The 26,795-nt window shown below is 39.6% G+C and overlaps 1 protein-coding gene across 3 annotated transcripts in view; it reads right to left on the reverse strand.

The window, feature by feature from the left end:
• LOC127423007 (SH3 and cysteine-rich domain-containing protein 2-like) overlaps window positions 1-26,795 on the reverse strand; it is a 91,879-nt gene that overhangs the window by 8,637 nt on the left and 56,447 nt on the right. For 2 of the 3 annotated variants that reach the window (XM_051666975.1, XM_051666974.1), the window contains 5 exons: window positions 25,849-25,918; window positions 24,312-24,361; window positions 20,409-20,497; window positions 11,623-11,674; window positions 6,782-6,919 (listed from right to left, as the gene is read on the reverse strand). In XM_051666975.1, coding sequence (XP_051522935.1) covers window positions 6,782-6,919; window positions 11,623-11,674; window positions 20,409-20,497; window positions 24,312-24,361; window positions 25,849-25,918 — 399 coding nt within the window. Of the gene's footprint in view, window positions 1-4,077; window positions 4,451-6,781; window positions 6,920-11,622; window positions 11,675-20,408; window positions 20,498-24,311; window positions 24,362-25,848; window positions 25,919-26,795 lie in introns of those variants that run through there. The other variant, XM_051666977.1, reaches the window with a different exon arrangement.

Consider the following 26,795-nt stretch of genomic DNA (forward strand, 5'->3'; position numbering starts at 1 on the left):
CCTAGACACAATAAAATGAGGTACCAGACATGCTAGCCTGGCTTCACTCGGATAATACTGCTTAAAATACTTTGCACCTTGACCATCATGACAAAAGCTGTCATACTGCGAGACTTTAACTGAACCCTGATAAACTGGATAAACAGCAGAGAAGTAAACTGGCATTTGGTGTGGTTGATTGTAAGTCCCAAATTTGTGACATAAGTTAAGAGGTGCTGCAAATTCTTTAACTGTTGTGGTCTGTTTGCGCACAAAAGCCAGTCGCCCAAGTATGGAAGTACAAAAATGAATTCGCTCTACAAGGGGACAAGGGCTGGCTGCACATAATCTCCATTAGTTCCAAATCTGTAAGTGATTGCTCCATTGTGAACAGCGTGTCTGTAGCTGCCATGGAGACGAAGTTCATGTCATGTGCTCCTGTAAATGATATCAGATTGGGCTTTGAGAGAGACAGAGCATCCGTCTCTTCACTGCCCGATTCTGAGATTGCAGAACTGGCTGGTGGAGGTTGCAGTCTCACCAAAAGCTTGTGAATTTTCCTAATTCTTGCAGTCAATTCATCAACAAGCAAAGTTATATTTGGATTATTTACATTTGAGGAGAGGAGCAGAGGCTGAAGCTGTTCTCTTCGTGCCACTGTCAGCGATCACAGTATTAAACAATCTGTTGCTCTCAACACCTAACCCAGCGAGTGGGTTGCATTCCTAGGGGCATCATGCTGAAGTGAATGCACAAGTCTTCCAAAGCCTCCTTAAGATGTTCGATGTCTAGGCAGCTTGGACAACAGTTGTGACATCACCTGGTACAGCAAATACCAAGCTGACATCCTAAAATGAGGCTCACTTAAAGGTGGGGAGTGGGGTACACGACTGGAATAACCAGTACACCGTTGCTAAGACACTGAAATTAATATGTATTTTTTGTGTGTCTTCACTGGGGACAGGTTGCATTGGGCGGTTTAGGAAGACCATGCTTACCCAGGACAGAAAACACAGTTTTGCTAGGAAAAACCGTTATCCACAAAATTGCAGGGATACAGCCAGGGTTGGGAAGTAACAGAGTACATGTAACAGGATTACGTATTTAAAATTTTAAATCTTAGTAACTGTATTCCACTACAGTTACAATTTAAATCATTGGTAATCATAATACAGTTACATTCAAAAAGTATTTTTATTACTGAAGAGATTACTTTAAATATTAAATGAAACAAATTACAATAAAATGCAGTCTATTCAGTTGGGGAAAAAATTCGTATAAATGATGCGATCTGTGGAACGTTTGAACGTGAAACACTTTCTTATAATATGTTACATTCATACGAGCAGACAGAGGGCGCTTTTACACTGAATGAAAAGGTGGATATGACATCATTTAGGAACTTTCCTTTTGAGAGCCTAATAGAGAATCCACATACAGAAGAAATCTGTGGGTAGTTTTAAAGTAAGGAGAAGTAGAAAGAGTTAACCTTGTAGTTAACATTGTAATGTGAACATTTAGCTTTATGCTAAGCTAAAATGCTATTTCTAGCCTTTTAAATGCACGTTACCAGCCACGATACATTTTTCTTTTTAATAAAAAAAAAATCCACCTTTGATAATATATATAAACTCAGCAAAAAAGAAACTTCCTTTTTCAGGACACTGTATTTTAAAGATACATTTGTAAAAATCCAAATAACTTTACAGATCTTTATTGTAAAGGGTTTAAACAATGTTTTCATGCTTGTTCAATGAACCATAAACAATTAATGAACATGCACCTGTGGAACGGTCGTTAAGACACTAACAGCTTACAGACGGTAGGCAATTAAGGTCACAGTTATAAAAACTGAGGACACTAAAGAGACCTTTCTACTGACTCTGAAAAACACCAAAAGAAAGATGCCCAGGGTCCCTGCTCATCTGCGTGAACGTGCCTTAGGCATGCTGCATGGAGGCTTGAGGACTGCAGATGTGGCCAGTACAATAAACTGCAATGTCCGTACTGTGAGACGCCTAAGACAGCACTACAGGGAGACAGGAAGGACAGCTGATTGTCCTCACAGTGGCAGACCACGTGTAACAACACCTGCACAGGATCGGTACATCCGAACATCACACCTGAGGGACAGGTACAGGATGGCAACAACAACTGCCCGAGTTACACCAGGAATGCACAATCCCTCCATCAGTGTTCAGACTGTCCGCAATAGGCTGAGAGAGGCTGGACTGAGGGCTTGTAGGCCTGTTGTAAGGCAGGTCCTTACCAGACATCACCGGCAACAACATCATCTGTGGGCACAAACCCACCTTCACTGGCCCAGACAGAACTGGCAGAAAGTGCTCTTCACTGATGAGTCGCGGTTTTGTCTCACCAGGGGTGATGGTTGGACTCGCGTTTATCGTCGAAGGAATGAACGTTACACCGAGCGGGATCGATTTGGAGGTGGAGTTTCCATCATGGTCTGGGGTAGTGTGTCACAGCCTCATCGGACTGTGCTTGTTGTCACTGCAGGCAATCTCAACACTGTGCGTTACAGGGAAGACATCCTCCTCCCTCGTGTGGTTCCCTTCCTGCAGGCTCATCCTGACATGACCCTCCAGCATGACAATGCCACCAGCCATACTGCTCGTTCTGTGCGTGATTTCCTGCAAGACAGGAATGTCAGTGTTCTGTCATGGCCAGCGAAGAGCCCAGATCTCAATCCCATTGAGCACATCTAGGACCTGTTGGATCGGAGGGTGAGGGCTAGGGCCATACCCCCCAGAAATGTCCGGGAACTTGCAAGTGCCTTGGTGGAAGAGTGGGGTAACATCTCACAGCAAGAACTGGCAAATCTGGTGCAGTCCATGAGGAGGATGATGCACTGCAGTACTTAATGCAGCTGGTGGCCACACCAGATACTGACTGTTACTTTTGATTTTGACCCCCCCTTTGTTCAGGGACACATTATTCCATTTCTGTTAGTCACATGTCTGTGAAACTTGTTCAGTTTATGTCTTAGTTGTTGAATCTTTTTATGTTCATACAAATATTTACACGTTAAATTTGCTGAAAATAAAAGCAGTTGAAAGTGAGAGGACATTTCTTTTTTTTGCTGAGTTTATATATATATATATATATATATATATATAGAAATATAGTATTTAGGCTTTTTATATATTTATTACTTAAATATATTTATATATTTAGAACTGATTCCATCGCTTATTCTCCGTGTGTCGGATCATGGACATGATAAGATTGAAATCACTCATCAGAATGGACCACAGTCCAGAACCTCACCGAAGCAAGCATGTTTGTTGGACGGACAGTGCCAAAAGCGGCTTCTTGCTGTGCATCTGATCATAAACAGGATAACACAACGGCTTGTTAAAAAACAGAAGACGATTAAAACCGAAAACTCAATGTCATGTCAACTCTATTTTTGGTCTATTTTACATCAAGTTCCCATGATTGATGCCAACATGGTTATCTGGCGTTACGTCGTCCTGACAATATAGTTTAAATACTGAATAACTTGATACAGACAAGGTAAGTAAGGAATTTTATCACACTAGAGTCATGATAACACGCATTATGCTTAAGTATTGTGGCTATACTTTTAAAAACAGTGTGTATATATTTTGTGTATCAGACCCATTTACTTTCATTGTATGTGCCTTAATGCATGAAAATAATTTTCTTTAGAAATGGATGGATGAGTGGAAACTACTTTCTGTGGTAATAAACATTATGCCACAAATACTGTCAATAGAGTTGAACTTTTATTAAACATGAAACACTCCTTGTAATAAATATCTACAAATTAAGTGCTGGTTTTGATGGTAATGTCTGCTCTGAGTGCTGTTCTCACTTCATTCTCAAAAGTTTGAACAAAACATCCAGATCTGCATTTGGCAGATCTGCAAACTGTTCTATCGTCTTTACGCTTAACACTTTTGTCCCATGATTAATATACAGCCCCAAACTATTTTGTTTTCATCTCCACTCATAATGTGAGGTTCAGCCATCTCTGTTTGTGTGTTTTTGGAAGTAGCTCTTGTCCCCCTCCCGTTTTCCCTCTTCCCGCCCACAATACCCGCCAGGGCCTTTTCTTAGCATACGGGAGCCCTATGCAAAATCCTACTTGAAGCAAAAAACTACTTTGCTTTGCAGGGCCCCCTGGTGGCTCAGGAGACCTAAGCGGCCACTTATACCACTTACTGCTAGAAACAGCCCTGATACCTGCCCACGTATTTACATATTTTCCCACCCATTTTCGACAGTCTTTTTTCAGTCTGAGGTGCAAAACATTGGGACTGAAATAGGGGGGTTTCATGACCCTTTAATAGCTGCATTCAGACCCATGCAGGTTCTCAGCATTAGGTGAGAAGATGAAAGAGGAAGTGATGACGAGCGCGATGGGTATTTATAGGCGGCCACGTCATCAACACGCCACAAGGTGACAGCTTTTGCAGTAGGTTCTCTGCAAGAAGGGAAACATGAAGGTGTTCCACTCAGTAGTGCTCTTTGCCTTTCAAGAGCCAAGGAAGTAGAACTATTTGCCAAAAGGATAAGAAAAATTAAAAACACAAAAAGCTTACCCCATGGCAAATAGTTTTTTCTTGTTATAAGCATAAACGTTACAAAATTTTGTTCGATTTTTTTTCTGAAATCAAGGCAACACATCTTATGTTATTTTGCTTCTCGAATAAATTTATCTTTATAAATTTCCTAAAAAACAAGATGAAAAATACTTCTAAAAATATTTGTAACACAGTTATTTAAGTTAATGTAGGCCCTACTTATTGACCAAAGAGTGTCAGTGCAGACCATGCTTGTTATGAGATGTTATGTGTGAAGCAAAAATAGAAAAATCATGTTAAATATCACTTGTGAAAATAATATTTTCTATTGTACAGCATTTCGAATCAAGCTGTAGTTTTGACAAATTATACAAGAAGTGCATTTACATTTACCATTTACATTTATGCATTTGGCAGATGCTTTTATCCAAAGAGACATACAGTGCATTTAAAGGTGCATTCAGTAACTTTTGTCTTTGTGTCATCTTGGACTTACACTGACACCTAGTGGCTTGGATGCAGCATCATTTAAAATCAATAGTTTTCAGTTACTGATGCCATTGTAGAAATGTAGTATTCACAGTCAGTCACGATTACTTTAATCAATGAGTGAAAGTGTCAAATTACAGGACGGTTACTGAGATTAAGCCAGTAGTATTCGGCTGGTCATGTGATTCTAACATGGCAGCCCCCATGTGCGGACCCTCTCCATGTAGAATAAAACAGCTTTTATAAGGTTACTGATATGAGTCTTCATCTCATGTGAGTGCTCATGATTTCCTACATATATTGCAAAACTACAATTAATGTCTTTAGGAGTTAAAAATTACTAAGGCTATGTTCAGACTGCAGGCAAATCGGATTTTTTCTCTTTTCAGGCAGACTGTCCGCACTATTAATTGAAAGTGATCAAATCAGTTTTGCGCATTCAGACATAACCAACCTATCTGCATGGGTTGCTTTGAAAATGACATAGGTGTACCCACGTGATGATGCTTTCAAAACAGATGTGGGAAAAATAGAGGTGCATCATCTCGCTCTCCAAATAAGCGCCCTGTCCAGTTGCAGTGCAGAACGGAACATCAAAATATTTACCAGTCTCCTCCGTCGCTGAGTTTTTCTTGTGTGACGGAGGAGACTGGTAAATATTGTGATGTTCCGTGCTGCAGTCACGGCCGGCTTATGAATACTTCCGGCATTTCCGTCACCAATTTGTGACGTCATCGTTGTGTGTCGCAAAAGACCATTTGAAATCCGATTTGAGCAGCCAGAGTGTCCGGACTGAGAAGCATCTGAAAAAATCAGATTTCAATCGCATTTGAAACCACCTCCCGATGTGGTTTGAATCAGATTCGGAAAAATCAGATTTCATGTGGTTTTTGTTTGCTGTACAGACTATCAAAACTCATCTGGATACAATCTGGATATGCAAAAAAATCTGATTTTTAGTGGCAGTCTGGACTTAGCCTAAGTGCATCTTTAAGGTATGCATTTCATCAGTTTGTGTATGCCCCGGGAATCAAATCCATGATCTTGGCGTTGTTAGTGCCATGTTCTAACAGTTGAGCTACAATTCCTGTAGTATAGAATAAAAAAAATGCTAGCTATGAATTTAGCCTTGGCAAAACAAAGGTGCATGCAATTTTCTCTCCATAATGTACCACTATATAACTATCACTAAATGGCGATTTAAGATGTTGTAGAAATGACTTTTGTTGTGTTACGACCCTAATTTAACTCTCCTTTTCCTATCCTACGTTTTAGTGTGGGACAGTTTTTGGTACTGTCTACATATGCAGCTACAGTACCTTCTAAATGCTAAGAGACTCGACCCACAATAGATTTCAATAGTTTGATGTTAGCATGTTGCTAAGTTTATGATGTGATACTCTAATGAGCATACAAATACATAGCACACACATATATTGGGTAAAACATTAAATTTAGCAATAATGAGATTTTTCTGGATACTTTTGAGTATTGAATGAAATTGATTTATGATGTATTTAAAATGGATTGTCTTCTCTGAGAAGGATATATGCAATGCTGCTTTATAATTTGGCGAAATCAAGGTATTGCTTTCTATCTTCTGGAAGAGACTTTGCATCAGGAGTGTGTCTTCATGCCTTAATATGCTGCCTAGGTATCACCACACTAGGTTTTTGAACAGAGCTATTTTGTGTGCATGTGTATTTCTGTACGTGTGTGTGTGTGTTTATTTGTCAATTCACCTGAAACTCTTTGACGGTCATCTGTCCTTTGTCTTTGTTGCCATGGTAACTCTGAGTCACCCTCCACACCCTCTCTCCAGGACGGACTCTTTGCACAAAGTTAGCTGGGAAAAAGCCGACTTTATCACGACATTTACCCTACAACACACACACAAGCATGTACGCAAGTCAGTCACCATAGCAACATCCATCTAAAAATTAAAGTGACTGAGCAACATAACAGCCGCTCATTAAAGAACAAAAGGATGAAAGCAGCACAACTGATCTTCTCATGTAGACTGGCACTATTTCTATGCTGAAAGGTAAAATGTGCAATGCTTGGATGTGAAAATACTGTGTAAATACTGTGACTCTATGGTGCTTTCAAAAAATTGCTCCATTGGTTTGAGTGGCCTGATGTCAATTTCTGGCTTGGGGTTTGACTATCTGTTTCATATTTTTGATGTTAAAATACTTTCTCGTATACAAGTTTATTATTCAGAGTCAACTACAGTATAGTGCAACTGATGCAGAAATCACACACTTCAGCTTAAAGTAAATCCTATTTATTATTGCACACTTTTCTTTTTACTGTACTGCTCTACAAAGGCAAAACACCGTAACTACACATTTAGTCAAAATGGAGTTATTATCGTAATCGAATCGCTTGGACTATGATCTTTCTTGTGGCAGATGGATTTGGCTCAACTATGTGCAATTCTCTCATGATTTACTCACCTTTAAGCCATCCCAGATGTGTATGACTTTCCTTCTTCAGCAGAACAGAAAATAAGATTTTTATAAGCACATTTCAGCTCAGTTTCTCCATACAATGCAAGTGAATGGGTGCCATCAGGCTGTGTGACAGTCCAAAAGTCATATTTAGGCAGCATTAAAGTAATCCGGGTTCACACATCCTCCGTGTGGTGTGGCGTGAGTGAGGCGCGAGCAGCGCAAAAGCGGGGCGGTCGTGTTGGACATTCACATTGGCCGCGTCTCTTCCGCGAGAAACAGCAGCGTCTCTGCACAGAAAATAAAGTTATCTATGGGGTCCTATGCCAGGTTTTTTCTTTAATAAGGTCATAATAAGCTGAGGCTATTGCTGCTTCAAGGACAACAGCGGGCTGTCACGTGCACTTCATCTTTATTAGCACACTTGGTTGTGATTGGTTAATGTTGTGTCTATACTGTACACCTATATACACAGAATGGCAGAAGGTCCAGCAGTTTATTAATTCTTTCCTTTATTAATTTATTTTATTGAGTTTACTTGCATGCAGAAATATAAATTGTAGTGTACTATAGGTTCGGTTTGAATAATTTTGATTTGCTTTTATGTCTTTCCAATAATCTCCTGATTATTTCAGTGTTATACTGCACCCAGAGCAGCTGGGCTGAAACTGTCTGCTCACTGGCGCATCTGGGGCGCTTCTGGGATGCGTCACCTCATGACTCACGCTTGCTGTATAAACGGTGTCATCTGTTAATATGGGCATCGAAACGAAAAAGTGCCAATCACGCCTCGCTCACGCCCTGCTCACGGAGGATGTGTGAACCTGGCGTAACTCTTGTGTGAGGTTCGTTCCTCCTTTGTAAACAAAGCGCGTGCTTCCGGCTTCTCGTGTGAATGCGCCATTACACTTATGTCACGCGACAGCAGCGTGATGCGTCGACTGCTGGCAGGAAGCATTTTTTAAAGTTAATAAAGTTTTAATCATCGATTTGTTTCTTTTTTTTTTTTTTATCCTCTTTTCTCCCAATTTGGAATGCCCAATTCCCACTACTTATTAGGTCCTCGTGGTGGAGGACAAGTCTCAGTTGCCTCCGCTTCTGAGACGGTTAATCTGCGCATCTTCTCACTGTGGCTCGTTGTGCATGACACCATGGAGACTCACAGCATGTGGAGGCTCATGCTAATCTCCACGATCCACACACAACTTACCACACGCCCCATTGAGAGCGAGAACCACTAATCACAACCACGAGGAGGTTACCCCATGCGACTCTACCCTCCCTAGCAACCGAGCCAATTTGATTGCTTAGGAGACCTGGCTGGAGTCACTCAGCACGCCCTGGATTCGAACTCGCGACTCCACGGGTGGTAGTCAGTGTCAATACTCGCTGAGCTACCCAGGCTCCCATCAATTTCTTTCTACACAAACCTATTGATTTGCTTCAGAATACATTCGAAGATACATTGAAGAAGGAAAGTCATACACATCTGGGATGGCTTAAAGGTAAGTAAATCATGAGAGGATTTTCATTTTTGGGTGAACTATCCCTTTAAGTGAAAACACAGATTGTAACAGAGTGTTACAATTTCAAATCCCCATGTATGTTTGTATAAGTGAATGTATGTATGTATGTACAGTGGCAAGAAAATGTATTTTGTTTATAATAGTGACTTTGATGAAGATAAGATCACATTTTAATGCAGAAAACCAGCTAATTCTAAAGGGTTCACATACTTTTTCTTGCCACAGTATATATGTGAGTTTGAGTGAAAAGTTGTGCAAAACACAATGATTAAGTTATCCAGCATGATTTGTGAATATTCTACAGAGCATATTCTGCTTCAATGAAAGCAGAAAACCTAACCTTTTGTACAAAAGGAGTTAACACGGTTATGTCACAAATTTGATTAGTGACTTACAAATTGTGTGGAATCTTAAATATTTCTTATCCATTTTATGTCATTTTAATAAAAGAAAACTAGGCTTAATTTTATAGTTAAAGGAATAGTTCACACAAAAATTAAAATTCTCTCATTATTCACTTACCCTGATGCCATCCCAAATGTGTATGACTGTCTTTCTTCAGTAAAACACAATTTAAGATTTTTAGAAGAAGATAGAGCTCTGTCAGGTCCTTATAATGCAAGTAAATGGATGCCAGCACTATGATGGTCCAAAAGTCATATTTAGGCAGCATAAAAGTAATCCACACAACTCCAGTCGATCAATGAATGTCTTCTGAAGCTAATAGATAGGTTTGTTTAAGAAACAAGTCGATAATTAAAAGATTTTTAACTTAATCGGTGTAAAGTTGCTGCTGGTGCTGACAATGATGAAGACGATGAGACGATGGAATGAAGAACCCAAGTGCAATATATTACAAACCTGAAATCCCAAAACCGTAAATCCAAACATGAACAAAACATAAACATGGACTTGACTTGACTTAGCATGACACGTTACCAAACACAACCAAAGTTACATTCAACAATACCTGACAATGGACAAAGGAAAACATGAGGCTTAAATACATGAACATGGGAAAACACATGACAAAGCCAGTAAACACTGAGAACTCTAAACAAGATAACGAGACAATAAACCAATGAAAACAAGACACATGAACATGGAGGGAAAACATGAAATCACATGACAAGGGAACCACATGACATGAAACAGGAACTACAAATTCAAAATAAAAAAAAATGAAAAACATGAACCAACAAAATACACATGACAATCGGTGCTTTCATCCAGGGCCCTGTTGCAGTTTGAAATGGCATAATTCTCACACGACATTTGTTCTTCTGTTGTAAATAAGCGCCGCTTCCGAATTCACGCTTTGTGTGAGCTGCGGGCAGGAAGTGCTTTTAAAAGTTAATAACGTTTCAATTATTGATTTATTTTGTACACAAACATATTGATTTGTTTCAGAAGACTTTCACTGATAGACTGGAGTCGTGTGGATTACTTTTATGCTGCCTAAATATCATTTTTGGACATTATTTGGATATTATAAGGACCTGACAGAGCTCTTCTTCTAAAAATCTTCATTTGTCTGGGATGGTGTTAGGGTAAATGAATAATGAGAGAATTTTCATTTTTGGGTGAACTATTCCTTTAAGGATGAATTGACATTGTCATTTCTCATGCATCATTTTATGCATCATGATTTTAAGGAAAAAGGCTTTCACTAGAAGTGTGAGAGACAACTTTTTTAAAGAAGTTATCCTTTTGTGCACATCTTAAAACAGTATACTGGTTCTCTTCTTGAAATTAAAGGATAAGGATAAGCTTGGCTGGAATTAACATGACTTGAAACACTGTCACTGTTCTGAATTTAAACTTAAGATCTGGGACATGCTGTCAATTACCTCTGAAAATATTTCCTTTTAATTTGTCAGTTTATAAAAACAGACAAAATACAGTATGTCTTTATAGTTATTCACTTATAAAGGAAGACGATGGGGCAAGTGTACCAGAGGGTTTAAAGCATACAGTAAATAATTTTGAGCATAAAACTTCTATTGTTGTTACATGATGTAATTCCTGTTGGTAAACAGTGCTTTATGGATCCTTGCGTATTCTATGCGAAAGTTACTGGCTTTACATGGTCATGACAAGAGTTGAAAGATTGCAAATAACTTTACGGAGACAAGGTTATTAAGTGATTCTATTACACCAGTCTCATGTTAACATAGTATAAGGCTACACTTTCAAAACAAATGTATTTTCTGTGGTAATCAACAGCATGTCAGAGATGCTGCACATAGAGCTTAAACTGTATTGAGCGCAGAATATTCCTACAATGCCACACTCTGTGTAAATGTGCTATTTGTATATTTATGTAACATAATGTGTGTGTGTCTAAGCAGCTCTGTCTCTCATGTGACTACAGGTCTCATGTATTCATTCAACCGTGTGATGGCATGCACTCAAGGTCTGGCTGCCACGAAAGAAGAAGAAAGCTCATGAATGTTTAATGAAATGACTGTGCTCTTATCAAATACTGCAGCACAGCTCGCTGAATAACTATGGCGCCTGGCCGCAGTCCAATCTCTCTACATGAACCAATGAATGTCAATCTGTGAGAGAGGAATCAGCTAGTGTTGGAGAATCTTGACTCACCTTCCACCAATCCTCATTCGAGTCATCCGTCACCTGAACACGATCACCTGGCCTTAGACAGTGAGAGATACAGAGAAAGCACAATAAAATAATTAGACCAAGTAACATCTGTCTTGAGTGATCCAATCCCAAGTAGTCAGCAGAGACACATTGCCATTTGCACCTACTATTAAGGGTGCTTGCACACTAGCGAAAGCTCTGACTGAGTTTGACGGATAGGAATGCATCAGTTTCGTTTTTAGGGTATGAAAAGTGCTGGGTCAATTTAAAAAAAGAAAGTGGGAATACAACGAATTGTGTTTCTGAACGCGCAACTGGATCAGTCTCTCTAAAATTTTTAGTTGCCTACATCAAAGTGCATTGTAGCAAAGATTTCCTCAACTTTTGGTTGCGTCACGGAGCTTCACTTTTCAATCCTTGCATTATTTTTGTATGTCATGTGCATGTCATATTTATGTGCACTTGTTAATTTGCGATGACAGTGAAGTGCATGAGACTGTAGGTGTCCCATTTTAGGTTTCAGAAGTCCTGAAAGTGGCCGCTATGTGCCTTCAAAATGCCCTTCGGTCGAGGCCACAGTGAAACAAGCTTCACAATTGACTTTTACCTGGCATTGCTTCAACAGATTCGGAGGAGGGCCGCAAGGGCTAAGGGGTTCATTTGGGACAGGGCCTGAGGTGAGTAGGAGGTGTTTCGCCCTTGTCCTGTACGCATTAGTATTTACACTACAAATGCGATGTGGTCATGTGTTTATGACTACCTCTGAATGGGGTTTGAGTGGATCACTAAACATTTAATCAACCCTGTTTACAGTAGTATTTAGTTCATACCAGGTGTAAATTGGACCCTTGTGTATTGTGTTATATATTTTGTAGTATACTGTAAGGTCTAGTATCATGCCACAATCAGGGTTGGGAAGGTTACTTTTAAAAAGTATTCCACTACAGATTACAAATTACATATTGTAAAATGTAATTTGTTACATATTCTGTTAGATTATTCAAGGTCAGTAACATAATATAAAATACGTTGGATTACTTCTTCAGCACTGGCCCATTTTTCCACTTGTTTTGACAATAAACAAGTAACTAAAGTAAGAAAATATACTTCACTGTAAAAATACATTATTTGAAAAAAAAAAAAAAAAAAAATCCTTAATATCTTATGCAGTTTTGCTACTCAAGTAAATTTATCTTGTTTTTAGGATTTTTTGATATTTTTACAGATAAACAATATTTAAATTCTCATTAAAAGTAAAATGTTTGTAGTACATCTTTGCCCTAATATCAAAGGTCTTACTAGAGAAAAGAAGTTATGCTCTAATGTGAATTTTCTTCATAGAATTCATTATATAATATAATCATTCCAGCTAAAAGATGCATGTAAAGACTAGAAATAGCATTTTAGCTTAGCATAAAGCTAAATGTTCACATGACAGTTTACTATTTTTGTTGCTCCAAACTTCAACACCCCACAAAGTGTACACAACAACATCCTTTTCCAATCGTATGTGGATTTTGTTCAGAGAATGAGGCAGAAAATATATTATTTGTAGCTTTTTATTCACCTTATTCAGCCACACCCCTTTTCAGTGCTCCGCTCTTCCAAATTTTGTCATCTAACTTTCTGTTTGTATTGAAGCTACTGAGAAGAGTCGATCAAAATGGATTACGTATGAGAGCACAGAAAGTATTTTTCACCAAGAGTTGATGGTGTGAGTCTACAGCACCCCTTTACTATGTGAAAATGCTCATGAGGTGTTTTTTGTCACAGTACAAGTTTGTTTTCCGACACACACACGGAGGTAAACTGGACATGGCAAATCACATTTGGACAGCTATGACACACTGCACTTTTTCATGATACAAATGTTTCATTAGTATACGTGTAATTCTGCTTAATTTTTTAGGGTTTCAACTTGTTAATAATTTGTTAAAATGTCTAGTTGACATGAAATTTCAAACAGGACATCTCGTATTATAACACATGCAAGTACATGACATTAAAGGAAATTATTTGTACTTTTTAAAATTAATTTTTCACCCCACATTTTTAAGAGACTTAAATGTAAGCGCCATATAAAATAAAACGTACACTTTTATATATACAGTATATGTGTGTGTGTGTGGATAAATATAGCCGCACCCCTTCCCCCATCCTGGAATAACACTAAAAACATCTGCTCTCCTTAACTGTAACATAAGAAGAATGACATGAGAAGATAGTCAGAGGTGTCGTAAAGAGATATTTTTAATGACTTTGTGTTGTCTCTTTGAGTTTCATGAGTACAGAGTCATATCAGTACGTCCACAGTGTGAAAGTAGGATCTTGTGAATTTATGAATCTTGTTTTAAAATCTCCACGGTCTGCTTCCAGTTGTTATGACATCCCCTGAACACTTTTAAATACTCATGATAACTTTTGGAAACTCTACAACCTGTAAATCCACTTAGCTAACTAATTACACTGAGACATCAACACCATACTGTAGATATCTATATAGAAAGTGCTAGACCGGAAGATCAAAGACAAAATTGTCAAGATGGCTGCGTGCTAGTTTCTCTGGCGCATACGGTGAATATGTTGTTAAAGGCTACATTGGTTAACATTTATTTTAAAAATACCCTAACCGCAGGGGCCTGGGTAGCTCAGCAAGTATTGACACCAACTACCACCCCTGGAGTCATGAGTTCGAATCCAGGGTGTGCTGAGTGACTCCAGCCAGGTCTCCTAAGCAACCAAATTGGCCCGGTTGCTAGGGAGGGTAGAGTCATATGGGGTAACCTCCTTGTGGTCGCGATTAGTAGTTCTCGCTCTCAATGGGTTGCGTGGTAAGTTGTGTGTTGATCGCGGAGAGTAGCATGAGCCTCCACATGCTGTGAGTCTCCACGGTGTCATGTACAACGAGCCACATGAGAAGATGTGTGGATTGACGGTCTCAGAAGTGGAGGCAACTGAGACTTGTCCTCCGCCACCCGGATTGAGGTGGGTAACCATGCCACCACGAGGACCTACTAAGTAGGGGGAATTGGGCATTCCAAATTGGCGAGAGAAAAGGGGATAAAAAAAGAATATCCTAACCGCATAAAAAACATTGACATGGCATGTAATTGTGCATTTATTGCAAGTGTTTCAGGCTATTTTTTGTTAAGCTGTAGAAACACGATGTAACTACTCTATTAAGCTCCCACAGGAAAGTTCCACGCTTAGTCCCATGGGAATGGCGTCATATCCACCTGCTCTCTCACAACAGTGTGAAAGCGCTCGTATTAATAATAATCATAAGAAAGGGTTTCTCCGTTGTTCAAAAGCTCCTCAGATTGCATCATTTATATGAATAAATGCTTTGACTACTGAACAGACTACATATTAAATGATCCAAATTACAATAAAAGGAAAAGTAATCTCTTCAGTAATCAAAATACTTTATATGTAATATTTGAATGTAACCAACGATTTAAACTGTAACTGTAATGGAATACAGTTACTAATATTTAGGATTTTAAATACGTAATCCCATTACATGTATTCCATTACTCCCCAACCCTGGCCACAATACACGAGATGATAAAGTTCTGTGGATGTTGTTTTTCAGAAGATGAAAGACAAAACAAAGATGATTTGTTTTGTGACATTTCCCCAGAAGAGCAGCTCCATCGGAAGGTTACGTGTCCGTCGCAAGCTGTTATTCGAACAATCATGGTTATTGACACCGCAAATATGAAACAGGATAACCCAGGATTCCATTTACCCGGGGTTTAGAATGACACGGGGTTAACGATTTTAAATGTGAAAAGCCCTAATTATTTCTTAACACCAGAAGAACTAATAATAAGAGTAAAATGTGGTAAAGTCTGTCATCATTTGTGCTGTTTCTGCGCCAGCCACTCTGCACATCCATCTGACCAATTCCAAAGTTAGAAACAAGCGGTCGATTGTTTTATATTTATCAGTCTGATCTTAACATTTTGAGCAGCCCATTTCTGCCCAGATTGTTTTTTTGAGTCTGTCACAATGTAATGCAGCTTTGCAAAGAGGTTACTCGAAAGGCATTTACATAGAAGTTTTGAAGGTACAGCAGCAAAAAAATTACTCAGAGGGCAGAAAATTACCATGAAAAAAAAAATTTGGTGCAAAAACAATAACATCATAATGGTAAATAAAATAAAATGTATAATACAGTATGACCGCTTTAAATAGGACTGTTGCCTCAAAAGCTTCAGGATGTGTTGGTCTGTTCAGCAGGGGTTTAATTATATAACTTCCAGCAGGATAGTCTGACTACCGCTGACATGAATATACTCCAAAGGGTGACTGATTCTGACTAAAACCTGCTGGATTAACTGGGAAAAACGTGAGTCTCACTTACTGCATCGTCAGAATTCACTACTGCAGTGTAAACTGACACTAACACAGATACAAGACACAGTAACTGCACATACACACTACACTACGCACCATGCATCACTCTTACTGAATGTCTGAATGCATTAGATAAGAAAATATCAAACCAAGTGTCATCTGCAAACAAATACTACAAGAGCTTTTCTCAGAACTAACCACAAAATACAAGCGGCAAGTCACGTGAGAGGAGGCAATGCCCCCACTTCGCTATTACGATGCCATTCTGTCAATGTGATTATGCCTCTTACATTTGTAACAGGTCCGCACATCGTCACGAATGGTGCAAACTAATGGCATTGGATAGACTAATTACAGTTAACAACTAATCCGACTCAGACAACACCACTTTTGAAACAAACATCACGTCTGAATCAAAATGAACTTAAACTGTGTGTTTACTGAGTAGTAGATGACTTATCATCTGAAAACAAGGTTATATACAGTATTATTAAAATAATAATAGCCAAACAACAGTTAGTAGTAATAAATAAAAGATACAGTAAAAAATATTGACTTGGTTTAATAATGTTTTAAAAATATTTAGTATGGTCTGGTTGTACGAATGTACAAAAATATCATATTGTTTGTTAATAGTGTAGGTATTCAATACATGTCTTTAACCTGGAAACTGTGTAATTATGAATTTATATTCTACAAAAAAAAAAAAAAAGAAAAGAACACAGAGATGTCACTCTGCCTCTCATTTCAAAAGTTCACAACACGCCACCGAGGTCATCACATGAACTACTTTTTGTCCTCGTTTTATCAATTGAAACCTAAGAAACTTAATTTAGTAAAAATGCTATGGTTGAAAAGTGTGTTTGTGCACATTTATCTTTAACCTTCTGCGACCCCAGGTCCACATGCATGGACATTGTATTTTGGCTTCGCTATACGCAACAAATAATTTAAATGAATTTAAACCGACTCTAGACTGTCATATAAGGGTTATACTTCTGACGCACCGAGTCACATGGCACAACAACATGACGTTGATTTCTGTAAAGTGCTTCTATGGGTGCAGAGCCAAAAAAGTGCCTCTTGTAAGAAACCTCTTTAAGTTTTTTCACTGAAACCTATTTGGGTGTAAAGAGTAGAGTCTTAAGTTTAGTTTGATATGCCACTTTAATAAATCTGTTAATTTTTCACGCATCAGTGCGCTGATAAACATGATGTCCACATACATGGATTTTGCAACACTATTCCCTCAAAAGTAGAAAAAACATGTTAGTTATTTTGAATAACTTTCAACATTAACACATCTGTGGGTCATTTCGCTTCATTTTAATATAAATGTTGTTATATTTTATTTTGTTATCTCTGTACAATACGGTTCTATTCATTAACATTAGTTAATTAATTCCTATATTTACTGTGCATTTTCACATTGAGAATAAATGGGTTCATCCAAAAACTGAAAAAGGATTTATATGGAGTTAGGATGAAAATTAGGTGCATTTCAAACCGTAATGAGATCAGTGTAGACAGACAGCAAACGTCATGGTTACTTGTGTAACCTCCGTTCCCTGATGGAGGGAACGAGACGTTGATGTCGATGTAGTGACACTAGGGGACACTCTTGGGAGCCCGAGACACCTCTGGTCTTTGATAAAAGGCCAATGAAAATTGGTGAGTGGTATTTGCATGCCACTCCCCCGGACATACGGGTATAAAAGGAGCTGGTATGCAACCACTCATTCAGGTTTTACGCTGAGGAGCCGATATAAGGTCCGGCCATTTCAGCAGGTAGTTCAGCGTTGTGGCAGGAGGGACTAACGTCTCGTTCCCTCCATCAGGGAACGGAGGTTACACCAGTAACCATGACGTACCCTATCTGTCACTCACTCGACGTTGGTGTCGATGTAGTGACACTAGGGGTCCCTATACAAAACGCCACAAGCCTGAACTGTGTTACGTGGAAGAGGCCTGTCCTCGTGACCCGTGGAGACACATCGTGGGTGGATTTGTGCCACAGCTGGGCGCTCAGAGGCGGGAGACCGCCGCTGGAGCGCCAACCTGCCAAATGGAGTGGTGGACGGTGGTCGTGATGACAGCCGTACACACTGGATATGTGACCCAGGGAACAAGGAAACTGCTCTTGCTGAGCTCTTGAGTAATGCAGCCACTTGGGCATGCAGCGCAATTAAATGCAAAAGGTAACAAAAAGATGAAGATCTGCTTACCAGCTCCAGAGTAGCGGGTTTCATTGTCCCTGGGTTGCCCGTCTCAAGGGCGCTTTGAAGCCTTTCACGGTTCTGGGCGGCCGCGAGACGGGTGGCGTCTGCTTCCTGCGGTGGGCTCCACGCCGGGGCCGGGCCCTTGGTGATGAGTAGACGGATCTTAAGCCGTTCCGGGGCAGGATATGCCGGCTAGCATCCATCTACTGCTCTACCATCGAGAACTGCTGGGCAAAGTCCTCGATGGTGTCGCTGAACAGGCCCGCCTGGGAAATGGGGGCAGCAAGGAATCGTGTCTTGTCAGCCTCACCCATCTCGACCAGGTTGAGCCAAAGGTGGCACTCCTGGACCACTAGTGTGGCCATCGTCCGCCCGAGAGACCACGCCGTGACCTCCGTCGCTCGGAGAGCAAGGTCGGTCGCCGAGCACAGTTCCTGCATCAATCCCGGGGCGGAACTACCCTCGTTTAGTTCCTTTAGTGCCTTGGCGGACTTGCAGGAGAGCCATGGCGTGCAGGGCGGAGGCGGCTTGTCCAGCGGCACCGTAGGCCTTGGCCGTCAGAGACGATGTAAACCTACAGGCCTTGGACGGGGGCTTTGGGCACCCGCGCCAGGTGGCGGCGCTCTGCGGGCATAGGTGCACCGAGAGCGCCTTTATCAACCGGGGGATTGCCGAATAGCCCTTGGCCGCCCCACCATCGAGGGTAGTGAGAGCGGGGAAGCTGAAATGATCGGGACCGGGCAGTAAAAAGTGCCTTGTCAGCTCTTCATGCACTTCCGGGAAGAAAGGAACGGGGGCGGGGCGTGGCTTTGAGCGGTGCCGCGAGCCCAGGAACCAATCACCGAGCCTGGGAAAGCATGTCATCATCTCCGCGTCAGCCTGTGACTGGGCGATCGACACCAAAGGGAGGAGCCCAGCTGAGGCTTCTGATTGGACGAGCCCGCTCTCCGATGCTGCGCTCGAGAGCTCATCACTTTCGCGGACTCTGAATAAGAGGTCGAACTCGCCGTGAGACGAGCTGGTGGACTCACCCGGAAGCCCGATCGGGGCAGACGAGTGTGCTGGGGAATGGGAGGTCCGCGGGGGGATACCCGGTGGAGGCGGTCCCATTGGGGTCCCCAAATCGCCCCCAGTGCTAGCCGCGCTGGCCTCAAATCCGTGGGTAAAAGGACCGAGGCAGGAGCCTCTGGGGTGGCTCACTTTCTTATGAAGGCGAGCCGCGACTGCAACGTTGCCATGGACATATTCTCGCAATGAGAACATGACCATCCACGAACACTGTCTCCGCGTGAGCAGTGCCCAGACACGAAAGACAGTGATCGTGACCATTAGAAGGCGAGAGATAACAAGCACAACCAGGAATAACACACAATCGGAAAAGCATCTTTAAAAAGACGCGTCTTTAAAAAGACGTTCCGTGTGTGCACTCTTTTAGAGAAATATATACTCTTTTAGAGGGGAAAAATGCTCTTTCAGAAAATATACTCTCTAGTTTTTCTGCCGAAGCGCCCAGGGGCGTTCTCTGCAGTGCACCAGTGCAGAGGAGGGAGAAGCCGCTGAAATGCGCCGTCAGATCCAGCTGAGGTGAATGAACAGTAGTATTCAGCTCAATGAGCATGACCGTTTGGCTCCGAAGAGAAAATCTGAATGAGTGGTTGCATACCAGCTCCTTTTATACCCGCATATCCGGGGGAGTGGCATGCAAATAGCACTCGCCAATTTTCATTGGCCTTTTATCAAAGACCAGAGGTGTCTCGGGCTCCCAAGAGTGACCCCTAGTGTCACTACATCGACACCAACGTCGAGTGAGTGACAGATAGGGAACTGGAGCTTAAGTCATTCACTAAATAGGGAGCAAGGGAGCATCCTATAGCTCTCTATGCAGCTAAGTGCATTCAATCCAAACTTCATATCAAAAGTTCAGTTTCAGGCTACAGATGATGTTTGGATCACTCAACATATGTGGACATCAATTTTTAGGAAAACTACTGCATTTGCTCTAGACATTTTTTTTTTATAGCTAGGTGCTGTTAGTTACAAATCAAAAAAGAAGGAAAAATGAAAAATGCACACAGGTCTCAGAAGGTTAAAATAAATGCCACTTGGTTTAATAAGTTGTTATATAATGCAGATACATTCATACATTTTTAATTGTGGCTTATATGTCCAAATACTATAAATATAAACACACAATCTATCACTCACTGTAGCTCCAGGTCGTGTTTCTCTTGAGGAAGGAACTTGTACAACACCACGTACGTGTGTATGGAGTGCACTTCAATGCGTTTAGGGGCCTGTATATACACAAACAAATAAGGTGAAAAGAGTAAAGATACACACCATTCAATATCCTTCCCTTGAGTCCTATTGTCAAGCTTTTTAGGACATTTTCATGGCAGCTTGTTGGTTGAATATTTGATGATAAATATGCATGAGGTTCACAAGGTGACACTGTCTTTGTAGGGATGTGCAAAATGAAATTCACATGAATTATGAGGCACATAACAAGTCAAAATCTTCATTCACAGAAACAAAAAAGAGAAATAAATTTTGTTTTAGAGAGTTTGATAAGAGAAATTAAAGCAGGATGGAGGAAATGATAAAAGACAGATATAATAATTATGAGGATGAAACAGAAAATAGTGACACAAGAAAAATCTATGGAGACAGCCATATATATATATATATATATATATATATATATATATATATATATATATATATATATATATATATATATATATATAAATACACTGATGAGCCAAAACATTATGACCACTCACAGGTGAAGCGAATGACATCTCCTAACAAGGCAAAATGTTGTAGTCAGCGTGTTGAATGCAGGAGAAATGGGTAGGAGTAAAGACCTGAGCCACTTTGACAAGGGCCAGATTGCTATGGCCAGATGGCTCAAAGCATCTCTGAAACGGCAAGGCTTGTGGGGTGCTCCCGGTTAGCAGTAGTGAGTGCCTACCAACAGTGGTCCGAGTACAGACAAACCATAAACCGTTGACAGGGTGTTAGGCGCCAAAGACTCATTGATGCCCGAGGACAACGAAGGCTATCCCTTCTGGTCCGAACCGACAGACGGTCTACTGTGGCACAAGTCATAGAACATTTTAATGATGGCTGCACCCTGCTGTGTATGGGGCTGTGTAGCCATAGACCAGTCAGAGTGCCCATGATGACCCCTGTCCACCATCGAAAGTGCCTAGAATGGGCGTGAGCGTCGGAACTGGACCTTGGAGCAGTGGAAGAAGGTCGTCTGGTCCGATGAGTCACATTTTTTTACATCTCTTGGACGGCCGTGAACATGTACGCCATTTACTTGGGGAAGTGATGGCACCAGGATGCACTGTGGGAAGACGACAAGCTGGTGGAGGGAGTGCCGGTCAGTTTGACACGTGCCACTTTCCTAAACATAGTTGCAGGCCAGGTACACCCCTTCATGGCAATGGTATTCCCTGATGGCAGTGGCCTCTTTCAGCATGATAATGCGCCCTGCCACAGTACACACATTGTTTGGGAATGGTTTGAGGAACATTATGAAGAGTTCAAGGTGTTGACCTGGCCTCCAAATTCCCCAGATCTCAATCCAATTGAGCACCTATGGGATGTGCTGGACCAACAAGTCCGATCCACAGTGGCTCCACTTTTGCATCTTACAGGACTTGAAGGATCTGCTGCTAATGTGTTGGTGCCAGATACCACAGGGCACCTTCAGGGATTTTGTAGAATCTATGCCTCAGCGGGTCTGTGCTGTTTTCGCAGCACGCGGAGGACCAACAGCATATTAGTCAAGTGGTCATAATGTTTTGGCTCACACACACACACACACACACTATATATATATATATATACTGTATATACACAGTTCTGGAAAAAATTAAGAGACCACTGCAAAATTATCAGTTTCTCTGGATTTACTATGTATAGGTATGTGTTTGAGTAAAATGAAATTTTTTGTTTTATTCTATAAAGTACTGTCAACATTTCTCCCAAATTCCAAATAAAAATATTGTCATTTAGAGCATTTATTTGCAGAAAATGACAACTTTTCAAAATAACAAAAAAGCTGCAGTGTTTTCATACCTCGAATAATGCAAGGAAAACAAGTTCATATTCATTTTTAAACAACACAATACTAATGTTTTAACTTAGGGAGAGTTCAGAAATCAATATTTGGTGGAATAACCCTGATTTTCAATCACAGCTTTCATGGGTCTTGGCATGCTCTCCACCAGTCTTTCACATTGCTGTTATGCCACTCCTGGTGCAAAAATTCGAGCAGCTCGGCTTTGTTTGATGGCTTGTGGCCATCCATTTTCCTCTTGATCACATTCCAGAGGTTTTCAATGGGATTCAGGTCTGGAGATTGGGCTTGACAGGGTCTTGATCTGGTGGTCCTCCATCCAAACATTGATTGACCTGGCTGTGTGGCATGGAGCATTGTTTTGCTGGAAAAACCAATCCTCAGAGTTGGGGAACATTGTCAGAGCAGAAGGAAGCACGTGTTGTACGTCATCACCGATACTCCACCAAATTTCACAGTGGATGCGAGACACTGTGGCTGGAAGGCCTCTCCAGGTCTCTGTCTAACCATTTGATGACCAGGTGGAGGATCGGTGATGATCTGGGGGTGCTTCAGCATGGCTGGAATCGGGCAGATTTATCTTTGTGAAGGACAAAGTAAATCCAGAGAAACTGACCATTTTGCAGTGGTCTCTTGTTTTCCATATATATATATATATATATATACACATACACACTGGCAGCCAAAAGTTTGGAATAATGTACAGCTTTTGCTGTTTCAGAAGGAAATTGATACTTTAATTCATCAAAGTGGCATTCAACTGATCACAAAGTATAGTCAGGACATTACTGATGTAAAAAACAGCACCATCACTTTTTGAAAAAAGTCATTTTTGATCAAATCTAGACAGGCCCCATTTCCAGCAGCCATCACTCCAACACCTTATCACTGAGTAATCATGCTAAATTGCTATTTTGATACTAGAAAATCACTTGCCATTATATCAAACACAGTTGAAAGATATTTGGTTCATTAAATGAAGCTTAACATTGTCTTTGTGTTAGTTTTTGAGTTGCCACAGTATGCAATAGACTGGCATGTCTTAAGGTCAATATTAGGCCAAAAATGGCAAAAAAGAAACAGCTTTCTCTAGAAACTCATCAGTCAATCATTGTTTTGAGGAATGAAGGCTATTCAATGCTTGAAATTGCCAAAACACTGAAGATTTCATACAAAGGTGTACATTACAGTCTTCAAAGACAAAGGACAACTGGTTCTAACAAGGACAGAAAGAGATGTGGAAGACCAGTTGTACAACTAAACAAGAGGATAAGTACATCAGAGTCTCTAGTTTGAGAAATAGACATCTCACATGTCCTCAGCTGACAGCTTCATTGAATTCTACCCGCTCAACACCAGTTTCATGTACAACAGTAAAGAGAAGACTCAGGGGTGCAGGCCTTATGGGAAGAATTGTAAAGAAAAAGCCACTTTTGAAACAGAAAAACAAAAAGAAAAGGTTAGAGTGGTCAAAGAAACACAGACATTTGACAACAGATAATTGGAAGAGTGTTATGGATCTTAACCCCATTGAGCATTTGTGAGATCAGCTAGACTGTAAGGTGTGTGAGAAGTGCCCGACAAGACAGCCACATCTATGGCAAGTGCTACAGGAAGTGTGGGGTGAAATGTCACCTGAGTATCTGGACAAACTGACAGCTAGAATGCCAAGGATCTGCAAAGCTGTCGTTGCTGCACATGGAGGATTTTTTGATGAGAACACTTTGAAGTAGTTTAAGAAGTTCTTAATTTTTTTTTTCAAATTGTAATAGTATTTTTTCATGTTATTAATGTCCTGACTATACATTGTGATCAGTTGAATGCCACTTTGGTGAATAAAAGTACCAATTTCTTTCCATAGGAGCAAAATCTGTACATTATTCCAAACTTTTGGCCGCCAGTGTGTGTGTGTGTGTGTGTATGTGTGTGTGTATATATATATATATATATATATATATATATATATATATATATATACGTATATATAATAATAAAGCAGTACTGCAATCACTCACCTTTAAACTGACTCTATCCTCTGATATTTCACTGTCAGCTAGAGAGACAGCTAAAGAGAGAGAAAGAGATATTTTTGTAATTTCTTTTATTCACAAAAATAAAAAATATTTATAAAATTATAAAATATTCATAAAAAAATAAATATATATACTGTAATGTATATTCTATATTGCATATAGAAAATAAAGCTTATTTTAGGACCATTAAGATATTTTTTTACCATGTACCATGTCTGAAGGTTTTGGTTTAATTATTATTATTATTAATTAAATCAGCATGCATTAAAGGAAGTACAACAAATACTGCTATGATGTATAAATACTTTACCATTAAAAAAGGCTTGTCCATTATATTGGAATCCATCATAAACAATTATGCACATGCTAACTTAGCAGCACCTTTAGCCACTTATTCCAAGTCTGCCAGATACACTGCTGGTTCTCTCTAGCTAATGCCATGTGACTAATCCTCCTCCTCTTCCACCAGCAGCGGCTGATATCATGTTATATGCACGCTTTCTTGCACGTATATACAGTACGTCTAATTCACAAGTGTACAATTAATTTTCCTTTAAAACCATGTTCATAATTTATTTTCAAATGTTGTTATTATATGAAATTATAATTGTTTTGGACTTTCAGTCTTAAATCTATGCTTCAGCATTAACATTTTAACTTCTATGGTCACTCTCTATTGCCTATAACTGCCTTTCTACTCAAAGGAAGCATCACAACATTTGAGTCCTAATGTAAATCAATATACATTTTAAACAAATAGATTTTTTTTACCTTTCTGTGTAATACTTTATGAAGTGCATTTCAGAAATTCAAACCAAAGATAATTCAAGTGTGAAATTCTGACAAAAGTTAAGTTAGATCGACATAATAATTGCATGAATAGCAACTAGACTGTTCACACTGAAATAAAATAGCACAAAAAAGGAGAAATCAAATGATATTTGCTGTTCTCACTGTCAAAAAATAGATCTGTGTAACTAAAAAAAAAAAAAACTAAAAAAAAAAAAAACATTCAGCTGTGGTGTGAACATAGTGAGTGTTTGCAGCAAATATACAAAATAAATAAATAAATAAATAATATACAAAGAATTAAATATACTAAATAATTCCATTGTCCTTGGGACAAATTTAAAATTGATATAAAATATATTTATGGCTGGTAAATTTTCTCAATTCACCCACCATTGGCAAGGCTGCAAACTAGATTTGGGCAGATTTGAGTTTATAGTGTCACCTGTACCACAAAACCTTTAAGTGACAAAGACTAAAATAAGTGTTCACTAAAGCACATGAAGATGCCCAGAAGCTTCTTTTCAGCACATAATGGTGGAAGCAGAAGAAAAACACTTTCCTCAGTTTAACCCTCAATCCACAGATAAACCATCGTCATGAGATTGTGATGACTGAGAGTTACCTGCGATCAGTTTATCAGTTTAGAAACACATTGACCTGTGCTGTCCAGTGTAAGTCGGATACACTGAAGATATACAGTATGTTTGCTCATCTGTGTGAAACTCACCTTCAGCGTCAGCAACACACTCCTCTTCAGTGATAGTTTGACTTTCTAAACTCTCTCCTACTCCTTTACCCTGTTACAGAAGACAGAGACTCTTAATACCTACAGCAGATAAACTGTGCGTCACAATTCACATACTATCCTTCATAAATAGTATGTGAGATTAGAATTAGCCCATCCCATATCACAGTACATCAATAAAGGGGTGGGTCAATAGGGTATGACCAAAATCTTATATCACAGTTATGGTATATAGAATGATAAAGTTATTTTTAATGAAAATATCTGATGAAATAATGGTTTATATTTTAATAAATATTTCAATAACTATTTTAATCAACGTTTTGTATGTGAATCTGTGTACATTTACAGTTTTTGTTATTATGAAACGATTCAGAAAAGCTGCTTTGAAATGATGTTTATTATTAAAAGCATGTGTTTTTTGGGGTTTTTTTTATTTAAAAAAATTACACCCTAGGCGTGTTCCAATCAACCGATAGTGCTCTACATAGTGCACTTGACATGAAATTCAGACATCTTAAGTGAGTTAACAGTCTGATGGGAGCGACATAGGGAAAAGGGGTACATCGATACTCAGGGTTGGGAGGGTTACTTTTGAAATGTATTCCACTACAGATTACAGAATACATGCTGTAAAATGTCATTTGTAATTTGTGTTCTGTTAGATTACTCAAGGTCAGTAACGTATTCTAAATACTTTGGATTACTTCTTCAGCACTGGTAGATTTTTTCACTTGTTTTGACTATAAAAACTCTGACAGTACGGTAAGACAAAATACACATGTTTAAAATACATTCTCTGAAAAACCTAAATATCTTATGTAGTGTTGTTTCTAAAACAAGATAAATCAAATTGATCTCGTTTTAAAGATTTTTTAGATATTTTTACAGGAAAACAATACAAAAATTATTATCAAGAATAAAATTTT

This window comes from Myxocyprinus asiaticus, chromosome 32, assembly GCF_019703515.2.
Source record: "Myxocyprinus asiaticus isolate MX2 ecotype Aquarium Trade chromosome 32, UBuf_Myxa_2, whole genome shotgun sequence".
NCBI classification, from domain to species: Eukaryota; Metazoa; Chordata; class Actinopteri; order Cypriniformes; family Catostomidae; genus Myxocyprinus; species Myxocyprinus asiaticus.